A 24,807-nucleotide genomic window follows, 5' to 3' on the forward strand; every position below is an offset into this window, starting at 1 on the left:
TGAGTGAGGACATTGATTAATTTAACGAAGTCAAGGCCAGACAGGATGTCTAGTAAATTGGAAACGGGCAGTTGTGAATATTGACTATTAAAATGTAGGTTGAAATTGCCTGCTAGCAGTGTATTGGAGAAATCAGATGAAAGTGTGATTATAGTTTCAAGAAAGGAGGACAAGTGAAGTGAAAGTATACTGGGAGGGCAATATACGAGGCAAATGTTTAGTATGGAGGTAGAAATTAAAAGCATTTCTATGGAGTTTTCTTGTTGTGAGATAATCTTCTTAGATGGAGACAAGGATGATTTGATAATTGCTAAGAAGCCTCCTCCTCTACGACTGAGAAGGGGTTGTAAAAAGGGAATCTAGCCTTCAGGACAAAGATTATTAACAGTGACTGTGTCATGTTCATATAGCCATGCCTCTGTAATGAGAGTGATATCAGGGGTAAGTTCAGTTATTAGATCATAAATAATGGGCATTTTTTCCTGAGAGATTGTGCATTGATGAGAAATATTGTAAATGATGTAAACAAAAGGACTGAGGTTTTAGATATGGTGCTAGTTGAAGGTAAGGAGAGTAGGTACTGTCATCTCGAAGGACGGCGAGTAGGATGTAGCGGACCGTATCTTCCATTACCTGTGATGACAGAGATGTTCATTTTTGAAAGTCGAGTAATAAGCTGCAAGCTGAAAGAAACAGAGATTTAGTTAATGTATTGAATATTATGGTGAGGTGAGGCGGCGAAGTGCGCACGAAGGGGCTCGCCTTTGGAGTGCAACACACCGGCGCATGGCACCTCCGACGTCGTTGCTGGGTCCTTAAGCTGACGCCTCCTGATGACGTCGGAGGTGGTGCGAGACTAGCCCACGTGGCTTAGGTAGAGCTGGGGATGTTTTGCAGCTCAAACTTTAATGCCGCGATGATAGCTGGAGACTCCCACACTGAAGCTGGGAGTAGATGGGGTAGCAGACATCAGAGGCAGTGCAAAGTAAAACTGGTTCTGGCGTTGCTGCTGGGTCCTTAAGCCAATGCCTCCTGATGACATCGGAGGTGGGGTGGGACTAGCCCGCGCAGCTTAGGTAGAGCTGGGGATGTTTTGCAGCTCAAACTTTAATGCAGCGATGATGGCTGGAGAATCCCGTGCTGAAGCTGGAAGTAGACGGGGTAGGAGACAGCAGAGGCAGTGCAAAGTAAAGCTTAAACAACCAATTCACGTTTACCCGTTCCAATTCACTCATTGTTTTACATACCTTTATCATCTCTTCTCATCGTCTCTTCTCCATGCTGAAGAGCCCTAACCTCTTTAGCTTTTTATCATAGGGGAATTGTTCCATCTCATTATCATTTTGGTCATTCATCTCTGTATCTTTTCTATTCCGCTATATCTTTTTTGAGATGTGATGACCAGAACTGGACACAGTATCATCATATGATGATATTCTTGTTTTATTCTACATTTTTTCCTAATAATTCTATTTGCTTTCTTAGCCACCTCCGCACACTGGGCAGAGGGTTTCAACTTATTCCTCCTTTCTTCTCAGCTGCTCCCTTCCCTGTTTTTTGTATTTTCCTCCTTCAGTTATATTGTAAACCGGCATGATGTACCATCGAATGTCGGTATAAAAAAAGCAAATAAAAATAAATAAATAAATAAATAAATAAATACATACATACATACATGACGACTAGAATTTTATCCTGTGTGGTGAATCCTAATTTGGAACTTTGCATTGTGAAGCTATAATTTGAGTTTCTCTTCCCTAAGTGCATCACTTTGCACTTGTCCACCTAAAATGCCATCTGCCATTTGGATGCCCAGGCTCCCGGTCTCAAAAAGAACTCTTCCAATTTCTTACAGTCCTCTTGTGAATTAACAACTTTGAATAATTTTGTATCATTAACAAATATGATCATCTCACTCGTTGTTCCTATCTGTAGGTCATTTATAAACATGTTAAACAGCAGCAGTCCCCGATCCCTGAGGCGCACCAGTAGTCACCTTCTCCAATGAGAAAATTGACCATTTAGCCCTACTCTCTGTTTACTGTTGTTACATTCGCCGGCTGCGGAGTCCCACAGCTGGCCCCACTCACCTCCCGATGCCCTCCAGTGTTGGCAGCGGGCCCCGGATCTCTGGCAGCTGTGCGAAGCCGCTCCCAACGCAGGCCACCTCTCCCTGACACCGCTGGAGCCTCTCCTGCACCTTCAGTGGCCAGGAGGCTGCCAACGGCCGCCCCAGCACGGGTCTCCCCTACACATGCGTGCGTGGCTCCAGCTGGGATTTAAAGGGCCGGCGGCGGGAGAATGCTGCCAGCCCCTCCAGATGACATCATCAACCCCAGCCTATTTAAGGCTGCATCGGGCTCCCAGCAGATGGCTTGGCAACAGGTCTCCTCGCTGTCTTCTTTGCCATGCTCTTGAGCATTCCTGATCTAGTGTTCCTGATCCTGCCCTCCAGCTCCTGTTCCAGATTCCTTTTCCCTCGGACTGATCTTGGCTCTAGACCCGGCTTGCCTCTTGACCTCGTCTTCCGCTGCCTGCCTCTGACTCCTGGACCACACTTGACCTTGTCTTCTGCCACCTGCCTCTGGACCGGACTTGAACTCATCTTCTGCTGCCTGCCTCCGAACTCCAGACCGGGCCTTACCACGCCTCCCATCTATTTTGGTCTTCGGACCCTCGTGACCCTTCGCCTCGCCCAGCTGTGCCATCGGGATCATCCATGCAGGGGCCCACCTAAGACCAGCCGAACCCCGTACCCAAGGGCTCAACCTGCGGGGAACGTGGCCTGGTAGTGGTGAAGCTCCAGCTGGCCCCTGCTTCCCCATCTAGCTTCGCCTCCCGATGGTGGGGGCCTGTAGGGGTCTCACCCACAGGTAGCGCCAACACCACCTTGGGCCAAGGGTCCACGTTTGGTACCACATTCATAACATCTATCTTTTAACCAGTTTTCAATCCACAATAGAACATTACTTCCTCTCCCATGACTTTTTAATTTCCTCAAGAGTCTCTTGTGAGGTACTTTGTCAAATGTTTTCTGAAAGTCCAGATACACTGTATCAACTGGCACACCTTTATCCACATGTTTATTTATACCTCCAAAAAAAGGTAGCCGATTAGTGAGCAATACTTCCCTTAGCAAAATCTGTGTTGGGCTTGTCCCATTAAACTATGACTATCTATATATTCAGCAATTTTTTCTTTATAATAGTTTTGATTATTTTTCCTGGCAGTGACGTCTGGCTCAACGGGCTATAGTTTCCTAGCTTACCTCTGGAACTCTTTTTAAAAGCTTGCATTTTACTGGCCACACTGCACTAGTTGATTTTAATGATAGATTACAAATTAATAATAATTGATCTGCAATTTCATTTTTCAGTTCTTTCAGTACTCTGGGATGTATTCCATTCAGTCCAGATGACTTGCTACTCTTTAGTTTGTTAATTTTCCCTATTATATCTTCCAGATTCACTGAGATTTGTTTTAGTTCTTTTGAATCAATATGCCTGGAACTTAAGAAATCCGTCTAAAGATTTTCCTCTTTGAATTTGTGGGCATCCCTCCCGACGCAGCCGCTGGCGAAACACGGGACCGTGTCGGGGGACCCCGTGTGCATGAAAAATTGCGCTGTATAACATTGGAGTTGCCGATTTGTGAATAAATAAGACTTTCAACTTATATACCAGTCTGAAGTATCGTGACTGTATTACACAATATTAGCATTCGTGGTGGATTTTGGCACGAGTACCTGCCATACCTCCTCCTTACTAAAAACTGAAGCAAAGGAATCAATTAATCTCTCTGCTATGGCCTTGTCCTCAGTTAGTGCACCTCACATCCATTAACTTTCTACTCACATCCCTGCAACTTGCTCTCAACTCATCCAAAACCGAGCTCATCCTTATCCACAACCATCAGACCCTCAACTCCCTTCCCCCCAAGGACCCGATGGCTCCTCTCACTCACCTCACAACCCTCAGTTCGAAACCTCAGCGTCCTTATCGACCCATTACTGAACCTAAAAAAGCATATTAGCTCCGTACTCAAAGGTGGTTTCTACAAACTCAACATCATAAAAAAGCTCAAGCCACTGCTCCACACACATGACCTCAAAAGGGTCATCCAAGCTACCTTGTCATCCAAGTGGGATTACTGTAACTCGCTGTACCTTGGTCTCCCCTACTCTACCATCAAACCCCTACAGATCCTCCAAAACGCAACGGCAAGGATAATTAGTAATGCCGGTAAAACAGACCACTTAACCCCTATCCTCAAGGACCTGCATTGGCTTCCCATCCCATCACGTATTCTTTTCAAAACACTCACCATCATACATAAAGCCATCTACAAAGATATCTCCTCCTGGCTCAGTGAACCGATCCGTCTCACACAATCTACCCGCCCCACCAGAGCTAACCACAAATGTACACTGCAAGTCCCTCCCCTTAAGAGGGCCCGACTCACTTCAACAAGGGACCGTGCTTTCTCAATTGCAGGCCCAACCCAAGGGAATGCACTGCCTTCAAACCTCCGACTGGAGTCATGCCCCACTAAATTCAGAAAAATGCTAAAAACCTGGCTTTTCCACCAAGCCTTTCCAGACTAACCCTGTTATAAACATCACACCCCCTGCAGCCATGTAAATAATCTCTCTCAAACCCCCCATCCCTAGCCTTTGTAAATAGTTTCCTTGAAAACCCCCTCCCCCTCTCGTTCAGCTACGCCTCGGGCTCTCGGTTAGAGCCCTTCTCATTTTCTTGTTTTCTGGTTGTCCACTCCCCTCTCCCGTTCATTGTACTTTCCACCTGCTCTTATAATGTAAACCGATATGTTGTGTATTTTAATGTCGGTATAGAAAAACTGTTAAATAAATAAATAAACCTCTTACCCCTTGATCATCTAATGGTCCAACTGACTCCCTCACAGGTTTTTTTGCTTTGAATGTACCTGAAAAAGTTTTTATTAGGAATTTTTCTTTTTCAGTATGCTTCTCCTCAAATTCTGTCTTAGCCTTCCTTATTAACACTTTACATCTAACTTGCCAGTGCTTATGCTGTTTCCTGTTTTCTTCATTTGGATCCCTTTTCTATTGTTTGAAAGAAGTTCTTTTGGCTATAATAGTCTCTCTCACTTCACCTTTAAACCATGTCAGCACTCATTTGGCCTCCTGGTTCTTCAGACCTCCCCAACCAGTTAGAACTACATGATAAACGCATTTAAGATCTCTTACAACAGATAATAGGTGTAAAAATATGCAAGTTGGAAAATATATGTTTAAATGTCTTTTAAAATAGCAACTTCTGTGCGTAACTGTTAGACCTTAAAGTTCTCCTTTTTACATGAGTATATTTGTGCACGGAAGTGAAAATATGTGCATATTTTGGATTTTTATGAAATACAGAATACGCGAGTAGAGGCTACTTCCATGTGTATATGTTAATTTTTACACAACTAACATTTTGAAAATTCACCTTTAAGAGGTTAATAAAACTTATCTGGGTAACTTTAGCAGAGATATTTAACGGGAAGCAAGTCCTGCTGAATATACCCAGTTATGTTTTAAAGCTATCTGGCTAGGTTTACCCAGATAACTTTATACCTGCTCTTCACCACCACCAGACTTACCTAGCTTAAATTAACCCTATAGTGCTATATATTGGCACTACTTAGCTAAATATAAGCCCTGCCGGTGGAACACCTCTATGTTTCCTCTATGTTTATCCAGGTAAGTTTTAGCCATGTAAAGATTTATCTGACTAAAAATTGTACCTGCTGTGAGGGGCAGGAAATTCAAAACCTTGGGTTTGTTTAGCTAAGTCCTGATCTTAGCTAGCAAATCCACTGACCTTAAGGGCATCACTGACCTTAAGGGCATCATTCATTAAGGCTTTTCTCTCAATGCACAATTAAGGCTTTTCACTCAAAGCACAATTTAACTCTAGAATTTGTTACCAGAGGATGTGATTAGTGCACTAAGTGTAGCTCAGTTTAAAAATGATTTGGATAAGTTCCTGGAGGAGAAGTTCATTAACTGCTATTAATTAAGCTGACTTACAGAATAGCCACTGCTATTACTGGCATTAGTAGCATGGGATCTACTTAATGTTTGGGTATTTGCCAGATACTTGTAACCTGGACTGGCCACTGTTGGAAACAGGATTCTGGGCTTGACAGACCCTTGGTCTGACTCAGTATGGCAACTTCTTATGTGGAATACTTTGATCAATCAGGCCCTAAATGGGAGAAACCCTTTTATACAGTACATTTTGCCTAGGATGCTAGACTCACTATCAGCCAGCATTTCCATAGTATTCAGTCATACCTAAAAACAACTTTCAGTGTTTCTTTACTTATTATGTAATATATCATTAAAGTGATATTATTAGAATTTGCCTACCTGTTTTCTGTAGCATTTCTTAGATTTGGTGAACAGGTGTCAGACGTCAGTTGCTTACTTGAAAAGGGACCGTGCTGATGAAGCTATAACATGCAACATATTTTCATTATTTTAAATGTACAAAACTTTTCACATATTTTTCATTACAAAAGTTTAGATAGGTTGCATGCTTTTTTCTAGTTCCAGCAGATATATTTCTTAATTTTAAGTGACATTTCCTATATATTTGAATTACCTATTGTACCTTATTGTAAACCGATGTGATATCTTTTTGAAATGAACATCGGTATATAAAAATCGTAAATAAATTAAAAAAAAATATATATATATTTTGTCTACAAAATTAATTTTCTTTACTTTGCAGTGTACACCATTTGCATTTCTAAATCATGCTAATTGCAGTGTACACCATTTGCATTTCTAAATCATGCTAATTTCTAGATTTTTCTAATTATAGAAAACTCAATACTATTCACAGACTTTTCTCAAAATTGTAGATATTACAGTGGCAGAATCTAATTCCTGTTAATAGTGATCTCTAATTGTACCAGTAATGATTCTAAAATTCTGATCACTACCTTAAGACTTCTGGGCAAGGCAATAGAATTGCTAGGATTTATTTTTTAAATAAAAACTGAGGAAAATGTTAATTTATATCAGGTAATTAATATTTGCCCTGGGTATATTTGATATACCCAGGGCAAATATCTAGTTATCCTAAAAGATAAGGTAAACAACAAAAATAATTTATAGTAAGAAGAAACTTCAAACCTAAGAAAAGCAAGATTGCTTACCATAAACAGGCTTCTCCATAGATAACTGGATGAATTAGGCATAACATGTGGGGGTCATCCAATGGCGCTGAATTAGACCCACACCTCTGAGCTCATTAGAATTTTTACTCTATTGAGCATGCTTAGGAGTTCCTGCATGTGAGCTGCCTCATGAGCCCCTCAGTTTTTTGTTTTTTTTTTATCCGAGCTGCACAGAGATGTATCCTCTCTCTCTATGGGCCTCATTTTCAAAGCACTTTACCGCGTGCGATAAATTCGCGAATCGCGTTAACAGCTGTTAACGCGATTCGCGAATGCAAATTAGTCATTTGGTATTCAGGGGGCGGAGTTGGGGCGGAGCATATGTAAAGCGGGAACCTGTGTATCGTGTGCGGCGAAACAACCGCAGTGGTAGCGCGGCTGCTATCGCGGATTTTAACTACAACTCCAACCTCGCGTTATGGACTGCGCTACGGGCCAGAAAAGGATTATCGCCATCCACGGTAGTTCCGGACAGCCTGTTTTGTGAGAGAGAGAGAGAGAGAGAGAGAGAGAGAGAGAGAGAGAGAGAGAGAGAGAGAGAGAGAGAGAGAGAGAGAGAGAGAGAGAGAGAGAGAGAGAGAGAGAGAGAGAGAGACTTACTATAGTGCCTATGCCCTACATAGGTATTTGAATCCCTATGGGAGGGCTACCTACTAACTCGGGGTGGGGATTAGGTATGAGTGTCGGGGGTTGGGGGCCACTTTTGCATTCCACATGAGACCTACTGACAGAACAGTGGTCTCTAGTGCAGATTTGCTGGCCGTCGGAGTGAGGACGCTCACACCAAGAAGTGGTTTGGGCAACGTTCTCTCCACCTAGCTTGATGGACACTATACCTGGGCAACAACATGCTAGGTGGAGAAAATGTTGGCCAAATCTCCGCTTGGAGTGAGCGTCCTCACTCCGACGGCCAGCAAATCTGCACTAGAGACCACTGTTCTGTCAGTAGGTCTCATGTGGAATGCAAAAGTGGCCCCCAACCCCCGACACTCATACCTAATCCCCACCCCGAGTTAGTAGGTAGCCCTCCCATAGGGATTCAAATACCTATGTAGGGCATAGGCACTATAGTAAGTCAGTCTCTCTCTCTCTCTCTCTCTCTCTCTCTCTCTCTCTCTCTCTCCCCCCCCCCCCCCCCCCCCCCCCCCCTCTGTCTGGGACTATCTCCAAAAAGTGCCAAATATCGTGCACCGCGATAAAACCCTGAAAGAATCATCGTGCACTGGGAAAACATCGCGTGCGGCGCTAATGTTTTCGCGAATGGCGAAAACATCGCCGCACACGATGTTTCCCCACTGCACGAAAGAAGCCTCATTTGCATTGGTAACGCCCCCTAATGCGTTACCAATGCGATATTGGAAAATAAGGCCCTATGTTTGATATTTTATAGTTTCTTTTCATCTTGCTCACTTCAAGTTGCCTTGCTGCCTCGGTAGCTTCTCAACAGCACTTTTAGTGCAAAAAAAACAACAACAAAATTTAGTTTAAAAAAGAAAGGTGTAAGGAATGTCCAGCTCCAAGAAGGGCACCTCCAGTGTCTTCCAAGGACTTTGTGTATGAATGAAAGATGTCCATCACCAATGACTATGATATTTGTTAAAAAATATCTGGGGCCAGACCACAACACAGCTAACTGCTATGGTGTGGCCAGATGTCACCGAGGTTCCAGAGGAAAAAGGCCTGGAAAATGGAACAACTTTCAGGTTGATGAGTAGCTGGAGTCGTACAACAGAATAAGGCATATTCTGGTTCACTCAGGTCTCAGCTGAGCAGGAGCTCCTTTAGCAAAGCTCCCCCTTCTGAAGCACTGGTTCCTATAGATCAGTCACTCCACTAGAATCTAGTAGGGCACAAATGTGTCGCGAATTAGGATGTGTGTGAGCCTTCTGCTGGCCTCACGGGGCTCATCAATGCATAACAAACAAGCTGTTAAAGTAGGCTGCCTTAAAGTTTCTCAGCTGTAAAAAATGTTCCTAACTCCTATTACGTCGGCTAGAAGAGTCAGCTAGCTTCAGGCTTTGGTTCATTACTGTCATGCAATTTTTCCACAACAGAGTAGTACTCCGTTTTCACCCCAAGTTTCTGCCAAAAGTAATTTCAACCTTTCATCTGAATCAAGCCATTGTTTTGCCCATGTTTTATCCAAGACTTCATGTACTTGCAAGGGAGAAGGCTCGCCATTCACTAGATTGCACAAGGGTCTTGACTGGAATAATCCAGGTCTCACCTGGAGTACTGTGTTCAGTTTTGCAGACTGTATCTCAAAAGAGACAGGAGGTGGTCCAGAGAAGGGTGACCATCGAATAACTTATGAGGAGAGGTTGATGAACCTGAATATGTATACCCTGGATGAGAGGAGGCACAGGGGTGATATGATACAGACCGAAAGGTTTTAATGATCCTTGGCCGACAACAAACCTTTTCCATTGGAAACAATTTAGTAGAACTAGGGGTCACGATTTGAAACTCCAGGGAGGAAGGCTTAGAACCAATATCAGGAAATATTTCTTCACTGAGAGGGTGGTGGATGCCTGGAATGCCCTTCCGAAGGAAGTAGTGAAGACTAAAACTGTGAAGGATTTCAAAGGGGCATGGGATAAACACTGTGGATCCCTAAAGGCTGGAGGATGGGAATAAATTTTAAAAAGCTTGGGGGTAACCTGCACGGAGTGGCAGTTACTATCTTGGGAAGCTTGTTGGGCAGACTAGATGGACCATTTTGGACTTTTTCTGCCATCATTACTATGTTACTATTATCTGAAGAGAACTCGGTCACATCATCAGCTGCTCATCTACAATCCTAACAGACTAGGAATAGTGATTGCCAAGTGCATGTTGTCCAGCTGGTTGGCAGACTGTATCACACAATGCTATGCATTGGCTGGCCTCTAGATCACAAATTCTGTCAAGGCTCATCAAGTAAGGGCTATGGGTACCTCAGTGGCTCATCTGTGAGCCATACCTATCAAAGACATTGGCAAAAATGCAATTTGGTCGTCAGTTTACACCTTCACGTCTGGACAATATATCAAGAAGTGATAGAAACTTTGGGCAGCTTGGGACTCCCCATGTGTCATAACTAATTCATTCCTGGTTATTGATGCAGCACTGGGGGATAGGAGAAGCATAAAATACAACCAGATTCCACAATTTTGAGGACCCAACCATCCTTAGTAATCTTCCACCAATCTTCAAGGAATAGGTGAATCCTCTGCTCAACTGGAGGAGTAGAAATCTGAGCATTGGGTCTCATCAAGAACTAGGCCCAGCATTGGGCTGGCCTTGTTGTGGCATATTAGGCAGATATCTCCCACATAGCCATACATGTGCCTGCAGCTGCTACTGTGGCAGCTCAAGTAGAGTGTGATACTGCTAAAACTGGTGGAGGGAGATCTCTGGAAAGAAGAAATAAGGACATATAGATTTAAAAATCTGTTTGACTTCTGCTGACAGGTGCTGAATAACCGCATGCTGCTCCTTAATCTGGGCCATGGTTTCCCTGACCTTATCCCCGGAACAAAGGACATCAGCCAACTTGTCATGAGAATTCTCACCTAGCCACTGGCTCTTAACCAGGCCTTCCCATGTACCCAAGTGGCTGCTGTGGAGGATCTTGCAGTGGTGTCAAAAGACATATTCCGAATGAGATGGCAGCGGGTTGCTTGCTGGCAGGCCTGAAGGCATGGCATGAAAATGGGAAGGATTCCTGCTTGTGGGAATGAATTGCCCATCGTAGAGCAGAAGAGGCTGAAAAGCACCTTCCTCATCACTCAAAGAGGTAAAGAAACTTGTTATCAGGGGGGCGGCGCGCTGACGTCACAGACGGGAATGGCTGCCTGATGTGAGAGCTCCCTGCGGCATTCCTACTAATTAACCCGAATTGCATTTAAATAGCCAACTGAAACGCTGCACAAACTGCCTGATCGCGTATCTAGACGCAGAGATGACGTCCAAAAGAAAAAGTCCGGATCTGGCACAATTTTCTTATTCTAAATCACATGAGAGTGCCGAGACCAGTGCGACGGAGCAGGCCGCGAATGAGGCCTCGGAGCTCGATTTAGATCATGCGGCGCCAGCATCGCTAGCGGGAGTGGTTCATCGATCTCAGGAAAGATCTCAAACAACACAAACAGGACCTCCTGCTCTCTATTTCAGAGGTAAGACAGGAGCTGGCGGCGGTAGGCCATCGTGTCGATGATCTCAACATACGAGTTGAGCGCCATGAGGAGGTCCTTCACTAAATGGCGGACGACACATTTCAATCTCAGGCTGCTATTAAAAGCTTACATGAAAAAGTAGAGGATCTAGAAAATAGATCCCGACGCAACAATATACGCATTCGGGGTGTCCCTGAACTCCCCAAATATGCTGATTGCACGGACATGGTTACAAAAATTTTTAACACCATCATTGCTAACCCTGAAAGAGCAGACGCAGATCCTGAGATGGGCTCCGTGGGCCTTTCACCTTGAACGAGCTCACAGAGTGCAGGGCCCACGCACATCTGAACGGCCCAGGGATATTCTGACTTGCCTTCAGACATTTCGGGAAAAAACTCTCATCTATAACGCTTCTCGAAAACAGAGGGAGTGGGTCTGGGACAACCACAAGATATACATCTTTAATGATTTGGCAGCCTCTACCCTGCGTAAACAATTTGACTTGAGACCCGCCACTTCTGTACTGCAGGATAAAAATATACGATACAGGTGGACATTTCCATTCAGTTTGCTGTTTACAGTCAACGGTGTTACACACTGCGTCAAAGACATGAAGGAGGCTAATGACGCCTTTCGTAAAGCTAACTTGCCCCAGCCGGAGACCGCACCAAGCTCTCAGGTAAAAGCCAGCAGAGTGCCTGAAACTCCGAGATGGCAGCGAGTGGGTAACACTAAGCGATTAGAACGTCAGAAAGGTTCCGTCTGAACATCTCATGCGCCACCTGATCGCTAAAAAGAAGGGACATTCAGTGGCTATGGCTACTACATTTGGCTATTGGGCGATCTATCGCTTTTTGCAATTTAATTGGATCCAGCTTTGTGTTTCGGTACTGTGGACTATGATTTGTTTTATTCTACATGGGCCGTAGGGAAGGCAGCTCTCCCGCTGGAGGCTAAGACCCCTGAGATGGGAGGTATCCAAAAGGGGATACACATGGTTTTGGGATGGGTAGGGAGGGGGGATTGTCTATCCATGAGCGATTCACACGGGAACAGAGGAATATATTCAGCGCTCCTCGCGGGGATCATCAACTATTCAGCCATGGAAGGAGGCGAATACTTGGAAATCTCAAGGATGAAATATGGCTCTAAAAATCTGGTCCCTTAACGTTAAGGGCCTCAACTCACATCCAAAGCGCCAGTCTTTACTCAGAGACCTAATGCGTCAACATGTGGATATTGCTCTTATCCAAAAACACCAAAAAGAGCAAGCACCTGCACTTAAGCAAGTAACATCCACCACGATAGTGCAAGTAAATGTCAGAGTCCCACATCAATTTATGACAGGGTATATCTTTATTCTTATATTGTTATTCGGCAACTCCACAGACTTAAAAGGACAAACTTCTCGCAGGGGTCCCCCGACATGGACCTGTGTTTCGCCGAGGCTGCGTCGGGAGGGACACAAAACTTCAAAGGAAATCTACGAGAAAAATATAAATCGTGGGACTAACATAAAAACATGGACTTACAAGCCAACCAGCATATAATAACATTCCACAGACATAACTTCAACTTGGCTTTCTGAGTTATGGCAGGGAGTGCGCCTCACCTGGTTAAAGACAGACATTTAAACCCAGTAACAGCGCGGAAAGGGGATCCATCGCGAGATTCTAGAGACCCAATCAAATTACTCATTTCCCCCCAACCGCCAATCACAGTCAGACGAATAGATGCCACTCAATCTCTCTATTCAAACCGAATGGTATTACGGTATCAAGTGTGTAGATCTATCTCTGTTCCTTTCGACCAAGGTGCTCTGAGAAGTCACCACCCCGTGAAGGGCGTCTGACTATCTTCAATACCAGGAAGAAAAGATCAGAGATAGAATGTGACAATTGTGCCCAATGTTCAACCAAGGGCTCATTTTCCCCGACAATTCCTAATGTTGGAACAGTGTTCAATCATACGGGTCTTGACCATCCTAGTGGTTTTACCAACATAAACTAGCGGACATGGGCATTTAACAATATATATAAGCCCTTGCGTGGTACAATCAGACTCCGTGCGCAAATAAATCATGCGTTTGGTAGAGGGGTTCTCAAAAGATGATACATTGTCAGTATAACAAATCTCACTGGATTCCACCGGGACCTACAGATCCCCTGGTACTGGCATTTGAACGTTTGGTGAATAGGGATATTCAGAACCTGCTGTCACATAAGCATTATGTACAGTATAATCTAACTAAGAGTGAGAGTCGTGCTATCACAAATCTGGCTAATGACATTGTGATTAAATCTGCTGATAAAGGGGGTGGGATTGTGGTCCAAGACAGGAGGGAATATGAAGCTGAAATCTTGCGGCAGCTAGGTGATACTTCATTTTATTTACCTTTGCCTGGGGACCCTACCGAGTCTCTAAGAAATCAGATTGAGTTGTTAGTTAAAGGAGCTAGGGATTGCAGAATGATCACAAATCGGGAGGCGAAGTTTTTGACAGCTACATTGCCTATCACTCCCATGTTCTACACCTTACCTAAGGTCCATAAAACATTGTTTATGCCCCCTGGCCATCCTATTGTGTCCGGAATTGGATTGCTTTTGGAGCCCTTGTCCAAGTTTGTGGACATTTTTTTAAAACCGTTTGTATCTCAGATCAGGTCCTTCGTATGGGATTCGTCCCATTTAATTTCGATTTTGTCCAATTTAGCTGTACCATCTGGATCTTTTTTCTTTGCATCATTAGACATTGTCTCTCTTTATTCGAACATTCCCCAAGATGAGGCACTTATAGTGATAGAGGATGTTTTGAACTCACGTCTGCTTCCCCACCGGGTGTCAACCGCCTTTTTACTACAGTTTTCAGAAATTGCTTTGACAAAGAACTTTTTTCGGTTTGATAGCACGTTCAATCAACAAGTCAAAGGCACAGCCATGGGGGCCACGATGGCCCCTAGTCTGGCGTGTCTGTATGTATCTAAATTCGAGGAGACCTTTGTTTATCCAGCTGAGTGGTTTCGGTCGGTATACCTGTGGCTACGCTTTATTGATGATATTTTCATTATCTGGTTGGGCACGGATATTCAGTTTTTTATGTTTATGGATTGGCTAAACACATTGAACAGGAATTTACAGTTTAATTTTTGTATTGATCAGGTCCAAATTTCTTTTCTAGATATTCCTATTTCCTTTGAGGGTGCCAACTTCACTACTACATTGTTTCGTAAAGAGACCAACAGGAATACCCTGCTGCTCTACAGTAGTTCGCATCCCAGACTATTGAGAAATAATATACCAACTGGACAGTTTTTGAGGTTATGGCGTCTTTGCTCGTCACGTTCTGATTTTCTTGTACAAGCTAGGGAAATGTCCGCTCGTTTTGCAGAACGGGGGTACCCTTTGAAATTGATTAGGAAGGCATTTTAAGCGGGCAATCTATGTGAATCGTGACTTGCTTTTTCTTCCCCAGACCCAGTCGGCTGACAAGGTGAACAATTGTATACTACCGTTTTCGATTTTGAGTCGGACTGTCACAGATATTGTTCGGAAGCATTGGCATTCTTTGTCTTTACACCAGTTGTTTCAAGATCCTTTGAGGTTTACATACCGGAGGGGCAGAAATCTTAGGGATAGGTTGGTTCACATTGAGCTTACCACCGAAGACACTCACACATCTATTGGCAGTATACATAGACCGTGTGGACACTGCACGATGTATAGCCATACTGACAGTGTATCATCTTTTGAGAACCCCTCTACCAAATGCATGATTTATTTGCGCACGGAGTCTGATTGTACCACGCAAGGGGTTATATACATTGTTAAATGCCCATGTCCGCTGGTTTATGTTGGTAAAACCACTAGGATGGTCAAGACCCGTATGATTGAACATTGTTCCAACATTAGGAATTGTCGGGAAAATGAGCCCTTGGTTGAACATTGGGCACAATTGTCACATTCTATCTCTGATCTTTTCTTCCTGGTGTTGGAGGTATTCAGACGCCCTTCACGGGGTGGTGACTTTTCAGAGCACCTTGGTCGAAAGGAACAGAGATGGATCTACACACTTGATACCGTAATACCATTGGGTTTGAATAGAGAGATTGAGTGGCATCTATTCGTCTGACTGTGATTGGCGGTTGGGGGGAAATGAGTAATTTGATTGGGTTTCTAGAATCTCACGATGGATCACCTTTCCGCGCTGTTACTGGGTTTAAATGTCTGTCTTTAACCAGGTGAGGCGCACTCCCTGCCATAACTCAGAAAGCCAAGTTGAAGGTATGTCTGTGGAATATTATGATATGCTGGTTGGCTTGTAAGTCCATGTTTTTATGTTAGTCCCACGATTTATATTTTTCTCATAGATTTCCTTTGAAGTTTTGTGTCTCTCCCGACGCAGCCTCGGCGAAACACGGGTCCGTGTCGGGGGACCCCTGCGAGAAGTTTGTCCTTTTAAGTCTGTGGAGTTGCCAAATAACAATATAAGAATAAAGATATACCCTGTCATAAACTGATGTGGGACTCTGACATTTACTTGCACTATCGTGGTGGATGATATTGCTCTTATCCAAGAAACACATGTCTGTAAACGCCACGAGCATCTCATGTAGTTCAGGAACTTCCCATCCGTCTTTCTAGCAGCCAGCACTAAAAACTCCAAGTATGCAGGGGTCGGTATTTTGATAGCTCAAAAGGTGACATTTACCTACAGATCTCACTTTGCTGACCCTATGGGTCGTTTTCAATTCTTAACAATACAGATTGATAAGAAAATTTTTACTATTGTCAATATTTACGCACCAAATTCAGATCAGAATATCTTTTTACAATCAGTGAACGAGGCGTTAATCACCTTTGCTGAAGGTAATATCATATTGGGGGGGGGGGGGGGAGATCATAACCTAGTGCGGAACCAGAGGATAGATACATCTAACTACCGAAAATCAGGGGGATGGAGAGCTTCTTCTGAACTTCTCATCTCATGAGCAACTGGAGTATTGTGGATATATGGAGACAATGTCATCCCACTGAGCGGACATACACTTTCTACTCTAATCCTCACGATACCTATTCTAGACTTGATTTTTTACTCATTCATAAAAGCTTACAAAATTCAGTAGATGACGTGGACATTGGCACCATCACATGGTCTGACCACGCGCCGGTCTGGGTTACGATCAACATCATTGACTCTGATACGGGCCTCCATTACTGGCGTCTCAGGGAAGACCTTTTGAAACCTAGGGACAACCTACACATCATTCACGATGCCCTCCAAGACTATTTCCATCTCAACAAGGGATCCGTGTCAGCGGCTAGCTCCATCTGGGAATGCTCTAAATTCAGAGCCGCTCTCAGCGGCTCTGAAAAAGCAACGAGAAAAAAGAAGGAATGAACTACTACATCTTATCAATTCCTTAACGCATTAACATGCTAGGACCCAGGCGGCCACTACCCTACAAGAGATTCGGACTGCACGTTCTGAACTAAACCTTATAGACTCGACCCAAATTGCATACGCTACGGACAGAACTAAACAACAGTACTTTGAGGGCAATAATAAGGCGGGCCGGATTCTGGCCAGGAAATTAAAACAATGCATGATGCTTAACAATATCACCAAAATCAAGGACAAGCATGGGACTATTCAAATAACCAGCCAGGACATTAGAAGTTGTTTCACGCAATTTTACTCTACGCTATATAGCAAAGATAATTCCATATCTCAGGAGGATATACATCACTATCTTTCACCAATCAATCTACCAGCTTTAATGGACACACAACAACAGTTCTTAGACGCACCGATTACAAAGTTGGAAGTGCAGACTGCCATTAACGACTTAAAAGGTGGAAAATCTCCAGGTCTCGATGGATTCACAGGGGGTTATTATAAACAATGTCAAGCGCAATTAACAGAACCACTAGTGGATTTCTTCAACAGCCTAATGGAGAATATACATCTACCCCTCCACTCCAACGTTGCAGGCATTACCGTCATCGCCAAACCCGGGAGGGATCCCACTCAGTGTGGGTCCTATCACCCCATCTCCCTTCTGAACATTGATCTCAAGCTGTTTGAAAAAGGCTTAGCTAATCGCTTAAATGTCATCTTAGCACAGTTGGTACACAAAGATCAGGTTGGTTTTATACCTCAGCGCTCAGCGGCCGATAATGTCAGAAAAGTGACTGATATTCTATGGTGGGCTAAACATGAACGGGTACCGTTGGTTCTTCTTGTTGTCGATGCCGAAAAGGCTTTTGATCTTGTTCACTGGGATTTTTTATTTGCCACACTGGAAAAGATGCACTTTGGGTCCGATTCCTAGGTTGGACAAAATGTCTCTACCATAACCTGGTAGCCAGGATAAAAGTAAATGGGGGATATGGGGACTCCTTTCCTGTACAAAATACAGTACTTAATTGGTTTAACAGTTATCTCTCTAATTGTCGCTGTCAAGTACATTTTAAAGGTAAATCTTCACAATTCCACAAGGGTCTTCCTTGTCACCGGTACTGTTCAATATCTATTTGCTACCGTTGTGTAACATATTAGCTGCATTGGATATCCAATTTAAAATCTATGCGGACGATATCCAACTTTATGTTCCCTATAAATCCTCCTGGGCTGAGACCATTTCTTTTTGTAAGCTTTATGTAAAGACAATTGAGCAATGGCTAAGCCATAGCTGGCTTAAGCTTAATACCAAAAAAACAGAATTGTTTTTTTTAAGCATGACTGACAATCCTGCAAATTGTCCACCATCATCGATCATGCTAGGTAACGAGATAACTGAAGTTAAAAAAGTAGCTCGTAACCTTGGAATACAACTAGATACTAATTTATCTTTAACACAACATGTTTCTTATTTAGTAAAGAATTCTTTCTTTAAACTACATACTTTAAAAAGATTAAAACCATTATTATTCAAATCTGACTTTCAAACGGTCCTCCAATCTATCATTTTTGCTGGGTTTGGACTATTGCAACAGTTTTTGGGTTTACCTGACTCCACTCTAAAACCCCTACAGCAGATTCAAACCTCAGCAGCTCGATTATTGACAGGCTCACCTATGAGACATCATCTCTCTCCCATTTTATGTAATTTACATTGGCTTCCTATTAAATTCCATGTGAAATATAAAGTCTTATCTTTAATTCATTCTTTAATACATGATCCGGAATCAACTTGGCTCTGCACTACATTACGACTATACAAGCCAATTAGACATCTCAGATCGGAGAATAAATACTTGCTTGATGTTCCTTCAGTTAGGCTGGCGAGATTAAATATAACAAGAGAGAGAGCTTTTTCGGTGGCAGGCCCTTTGTTATGGAATTCAATTCCCAATACTTTAAGGCAAATTACCAACCACAAAGAATTTAAGAAGGCAGTAAAAACGTATCTTTTTAAGATAGCCGTCGGAGAACAATCCGGAAGGATTGGTTAACTCCTAAGAGTCACACCATCTGCCTGTTAGTCAACAGTCTAAGTTGCATACTTGCAAAATAATGACGAAATTTTTATTTTATTTTTACTTTAAAATTTCTGACTGTATCTTTTTGTGGTAAAAAATAGTATAGTTTCTTTTAGAATTAGTGTTTATAAATATACTTTGTATTTTTTTTTTCTTATCTGTTTTTTTTTTCAATTCTATTTTACTAATTTTCTACACAATATTTGTTTTAGTTGATTTATGTTTAATTATTTATATTTTTTTGATTTTGTTTTTGTTGGCATTGTTGTGAACCGTTTTGGTCAAACTGTGTTTGTGAAAGACGGTATAGAAATATTTTTAAATAAATAAATAAATAAATAAATACAGAGAGGAACCCAACAGGGATGTCCACTGTCACCTCTTTTGTTTGCTCTTTTTTTAGAGCCATTTACTACTAGAATTCGGACAGCAGACCGGATTGAGTGTGTAACTTTGGGTGCTAACAGCCTTAAATTGTCATTATTCGCAGACGATATCCTTATGACCCTCACAAATCCATTGCACTCCCTGCTTGGGGTTATGGAAGAAATAAGAGCTTTTAGTAGAGTATCTGGTTTTAAAATCAATCTTGATAAAACTGAATTGTTGAACGTATCTGCGGATCAGTCAATAATCCAGACCATACAACAGAATTACCCATTCAAGGTAGCGAATAACTCCCTTAAGTATCTGGGAGTGCATATTGGACCTGATGCTAAGCAGTTGTTTCATCTAAATTACATATCCCTGGTAGACAAAGTGAAATGCGATATACAACAATGGGACCGAGACATTTTTTCCTGGCTGGGTCAGGTGGCTATTGTAGAAATGAATATCTTGCCTAGATTCTTGTATTTGTTTAACACCTTACCCATCTATATCAGCAGCGCCATATTGAGATCATGGCAAAAAATACTGTTTGATTTCATTTGGAGGAGGCGCCCGCCAAGAGTGGCCAGAAAGGTTCTTCATCAGCCCAAGATCAGAGGGGGTTTAGGCGTGCCTCAATTAGAGAGATACTATGCCGCAGCGCAACTAACTGCCATCACTGACATACATAGAACACTGTATGTGAAACAATGGGTACAATTTGAGGAATCTATATTAGGAGGGTGTCCCCTCATGGTGATTTTTTGGCAGCCGCACGATACCTGGCCCCCCCTGAGGAAACTGACCATGGCATTAGAAACCACTTTGAAAATCTGGACTAAATGGAAGGTACAACTCACTGGTGCTAGGACATACTATTATTCCACACATCTTTATTATAACACTCATTTCCCAGCAGGACAGAGCAATAAATCCTTCCATGGTTGGCAACAGAAAGGTATTCTCAGGATAGAACACCTACTTAGTGGGGGCTCCTTCATATCATGGCCAGATTTACAACACAGGTATACATTACCACAACAGGACTTTTTAGCGGGAAGCCAGATTATTCACTTTTTGAGGATGCCCTCCATCTCCAAATCTTTAGCATTGGGCAAATCACTTTTTGAACACTTATGTGAGGATGCTGACCGAAAGAGAGGGATGATCTCTAAATTATATGATTTATTGCTGGGTTCTGAACCCCAGCCCTTTTGTCATGTGTTGAAATGGGAACAAGACTTGGGGCACATCATTAGCGTCGAGGATTGGATGCAAATTTATACATCCGCTCGTAGCTGCTCTGTGTCCGCCACATTACAGGAGAACTGTTATAAGCTTATCACTCGATGGTACCTTACCCCTAGCACACTGCACCTGAGATATACTCATGTGAGCGATAGATGCTGGAGAGGGTGTGGTCAACTAGGAACATTTTTACACATGTGGAGGCTCTGTGATAAAATCCACCCTCTCTGGCGGCAAGTAGCGCAATGGACGGAGGTCATTTTAGACATACATGGCCTCCTAGACCCGGGCTTTATGTTGCTCCAACACCCACATATCACCTTGGAGAAATCACACAAAGCTTTTTGTCAACAAGTCTTTATTGCTACAAGGCTCACAATTGCGAGCTTTTGGAAGCAAGACAAAACACAGTCACTCGCAATGGTACAGCAGAAGATTCACTACTACTGCAAAATGGCTGCCATAACAGCGGAAGTACACGATTCTTCATCCAAGTTCCGAGAGGCGTGGTCCCCATATCTACAATGGGAAGCAAGACAGGCTGGAACTTAACTTTTCTCTGCGAAAGCACCAATCATATCCATTTCTAGGACTGAAAAGACTTATACTTTTATATCATGGTCACTGGTGATCCTCTGTTTATTGTTCCAATTGACTCTAGATAGGTTCATGGAAGGGGGGGGGGGAAGGGGGGGTATTTGTGGAGCTACAAGTTACATGTGCACTGATTTATTTTGTACTTTCGGTTACTGCTCCATACTGTTCTAGTTCATTATATCTGCCTTTAATATGTATGTTCTTCTTTTGAAACATTAATAAAATATAAATTGAAAAAAAGAAACTTGTTATCAGATCTATTATTCTGTCTGGCATTTCCAAATGTAGAGAAGGGTTAGGCAGCCTTAACTTCTGTGCCAGTGGCACTAATGATTTTCGCACCCATGGAGCAGAGTGCATCAAGATGGTGTAGTGAGCGTTCTTTCATCAACGATGCCAGATGTGCGCCTGCATCACTGGCAATTGCACTGCCAGGCACTCCTGCATCTGCGTTACCCTGTGCACCTCATTTTTGGTGCCATGATCCCCAAAAAAGCCCGGCATTTTTGCATCCTGCTCAATCCTGAAGTTATGATGGATCCAGAATTTGGCACTGTAGGGAAGGGGAGTCCTGCTTGAGGAGCTCCTGCTCAATTCAGCATGGAGAGGGTTGAGGAGGCTCCACTCTGGGAAAAGAGTCTTCCATTCACTAGACTGCAAAGGTGTCTTAGCTTATTAACGGAAGAGAACTTAACTTCATTGACAGGCTTCTCAACTCTTCATCTCTTACGATAAGAACATAAGTACCACCATACTGGGTCAGACCAAGGGTCCATCAATCCCAGTATTCTGTTTCCAACAATGGCCAAGCCAAGTCACATGTACCTGGCAAGTACCCAACATTAGTTAGATCACAAACTACTATTGCTTATTAATTACCGTAATAGCAGTTTATGGATTTAACCTCTAGGAACTTCTTCAAACCTTTTTTAAACCCAGTAACACTAACTGCTGAAACCATATCACCTGGCTATGAATTCAAGAGTTTAACTATGCACTGACTGAAAAATAATTTTCTTTGATTTGTTTTAAATGAGCTACTTGCTAACTTCATGGAGGGCCCCCTGGTCCTTGTATTATCCAAAATAATAAATAACCAATTCACATTTACCTGTTCAAATCCTTTCATGATTTTGTAGACCTCTGTCATATTCCCCCCTCCCCCCCTCAGTCATCTCTTCTCCAAACTGAACAGCCCTAACTTCTTTAGTCTTTCCTCATAGGGCAGCCGTTCCTTGCCCCATATCATTTTGGTCAGCCTTCTCTGTACTTTCTCCAGTGAAGCTATATCCTTTTTGAAATGCGGTGACCAGAATTGCACATCTTATTCAAGGTGCGGTCTCACCATGGAGTGATACAGAGCATTATGACATCCTCCATTTTATTTTCCATTCCCTTCCTAATAATTCCTAACATTTTGTTTGCTTTTTTGATCGCCACAGCACACTGGGCTGACAATTTCAATGTACTATCCACTATGACGCCTAGATCTCTTTCCTGGGTGGTAACTCCTAAAATAGAACCTAACATTGTGTAAGTACAGCAAGAGTTATTTTTCCCTATATGATCACTTTGCACTTATTCATGTTAAATTTCATTTGCCATTTGGAAGCCCAATCTTCCAGTCTCACAAGGTCCTCCTGCAATTCATCACAATCCGCTTGAGATTTAACTACTCTGCATAATTTTGTGTCGTCCATAAATCTGATCACCTCACGTATCATACCCATTTCCAGATCATTTATAAATATATTAAAAAGCACCGGTCCAAGTACAGATCCTTGAGGCACTCCACTGTTTATCTTTTTCCACTGTGAAAACTGAACATTTAATCCTACTCTCTGTTTCCTGTCTTTTAACCAACTTGCAGTTCACAAAAAGACATCACCTCCCATCCCATGACATTTTAGTTTTCTTAGAAGTCTCTCATGTGGGACTTTGTTGAATGCCTTTTGGAAATCCAAATATACCACATCTACCAGTTCACCTTTGTCAATATATTTATTCACCCCTTCAAAAAATGTAGGAGATTTGTGAGGCAAGAATTCCTTTGGGTAAATCCATGTTGGCTGTGTCCCATCAAACCATGTCTATCTAAATGTTTTGTGATTTTATTCTTTATAACAGTTTCCACGATTTTTCCTGGCACTGAAGTCAGGCTCACTAGTCTATAGTTTCCCGGACCACCCCTGGATCCCTTTTTAAATATAGGGATTACATTGGCCATCTTCCAATCTTCAGGTACATCGGATGATTTTAATGTTAGGTTACAAATTTTTATAATAGATCTGAAATTTCAGTTTTTAGTTCTTTCAGAACCCTGGGGTGTATACCATCCAGTCCAGGTGATTTACTACTCTTCAGTTTATCAATCAGGCCTACCACATCTTCCAGGTTCACCGTGATTTGGTTCAGTTGTTCAGAATCATCACCCATGAAATCCTTCTCCAACATCTCGTCAGTAAACACTGAAGCAAAAAAAATCGTTTAATCTTTCTGTGATGGCCTTATCTTCTGTAAGTGCCCCTTTAACCCCATGATCATCCAACAATCCAACCGATCCTAATAGACTACAAATAGAAGTTGCCAAGCGCATGTTGTCCAGTTGGCTAGTGGACTGTATCATATATTGCTATGCTTAGCTGGCCTCCAGATCACCGACTCTGTCAAAGCTCATCAAATGAGAGCCATGGCTACCTCAGCGGTTCATCTGCGAACCATGCCTATTGAAGGTATTTGCTAAGCTGTAAATTGGTCATCAGTTGACATCTTCACATCCCACTACTGTCTGGGCAGTCTTTCAAGAAGAGAGAGTAAATTTGACAAGCAGTTTTGTGCAGCTTGTTTACCCAATAATCCACTCTTCACAGGGGTGGTGGAGGGGATGCAAGTGGTGGTTTAGGGTTGCTTTGTTGGATCCTAAAGTAGTCATAGTGGGGTATATTTTTAAAAAGTACGCCCGCGCGTACATTTGTTCGTGCACCAGGTGCAAACAAGAGTACACCAGATTTTAATAGATACGCGCGTATCCTTTAAAATCCGGGGTCAGCGCGCGCAAGGCTGTGCAAAATTGGCAGCCTGCGCACGCTGAGCCACACAGCCTGCCTCCGTTCCCTCCTTCCCCCCCCCCCACACCTTCCCCTCCCTTCCCCTACCTAACCCACCCCCCCGCCCTATCTAAACCCCCTCCACCTTTGTTCGACAAGTTACGCCTGAGGCAGGCGTAACTCGTGTGCGCCAGCTGCGCAATTCCCCAGCCTGGTAGCAGATTCGGAGGCCTTGGCCACGCCCCCGGGCTGGAACTACGACCATGGCCCTGCCCGAATGACGCGCCGCCCCGACACCCCTCCCCCGCCAAGGAAAGCCCCTGGACTTACGCACGTCCCTGGGCTTGCGCGCGCCGCCGAGCCTATTCAACATAGGCTCGGCGCGCGCAGGGGGAACTTGAGGCAGGTTTTCGGGGGGTACGCGCGTACCCCTTTGAAAATCTGCCCCTATATGTACACTTTCTTTTTTCTTTTCAGTAACACAGAGTGCACTGCCAAAGGAGAAAACAACACCAAAAGGAAGAAAAAAAAAGTGAGAGTACATATCCATGTGGAAGCTTGGACAGAAAAGGACTGGTGGGCTTACAAGGCAGTGCGCGGGTTCACCCGCGCATGCTCAGTAGAGTTAAAGTTCTAAACAGCTCAGAGATGGGTCTGTTTGGAGCCCTCGTATGACATCACCCCAAGTGTCATAGC

At 43.2% G+C, this 24,807-nt stretch overlaps 1 protein-coding gene across 4 annotated transcripts in view; it reads right to left on the minus strand.

The window, feature by feature from the left end:
• Nucleotides 1–24,807, minus strand: part of FAM217A (family with sequence similarity 217 member A) — a 388,133-nt gene that overhangs the window by 173,593 nt on the left and 189,733 nt on the right. For all 4 annotated transcript variants that reach the window (XM_029590574.1, XM_029590571.1, XM_029590572.1 and 1 more), the window contains one exon: nucleotides 6,395–6,477. In XM_029590574.1, the coding sequence (XP_029446434.1) occupies nucleotides 6,395–6,477 (83 nt within the window). The remainder of the gene's footprint in view (nucleotides 1–6,394; nucleotides 6,478–24,807) is intronic.

Source organism: Rhinatrema bivittatum, chromosome 2, assembly GCF_901001135.1.
Source record: "Rhinatrema bivittatum chromosome 2, aRhiBiv1.1, whole genome shotgun sequence".
Taxonomy (NCBI): Eukaryota; Metazoa; Chordata; class Amphibia; order Gymnophiona; family Rhinatrematidae; genus Rhinatrema; species Rhinatrema bivittatum.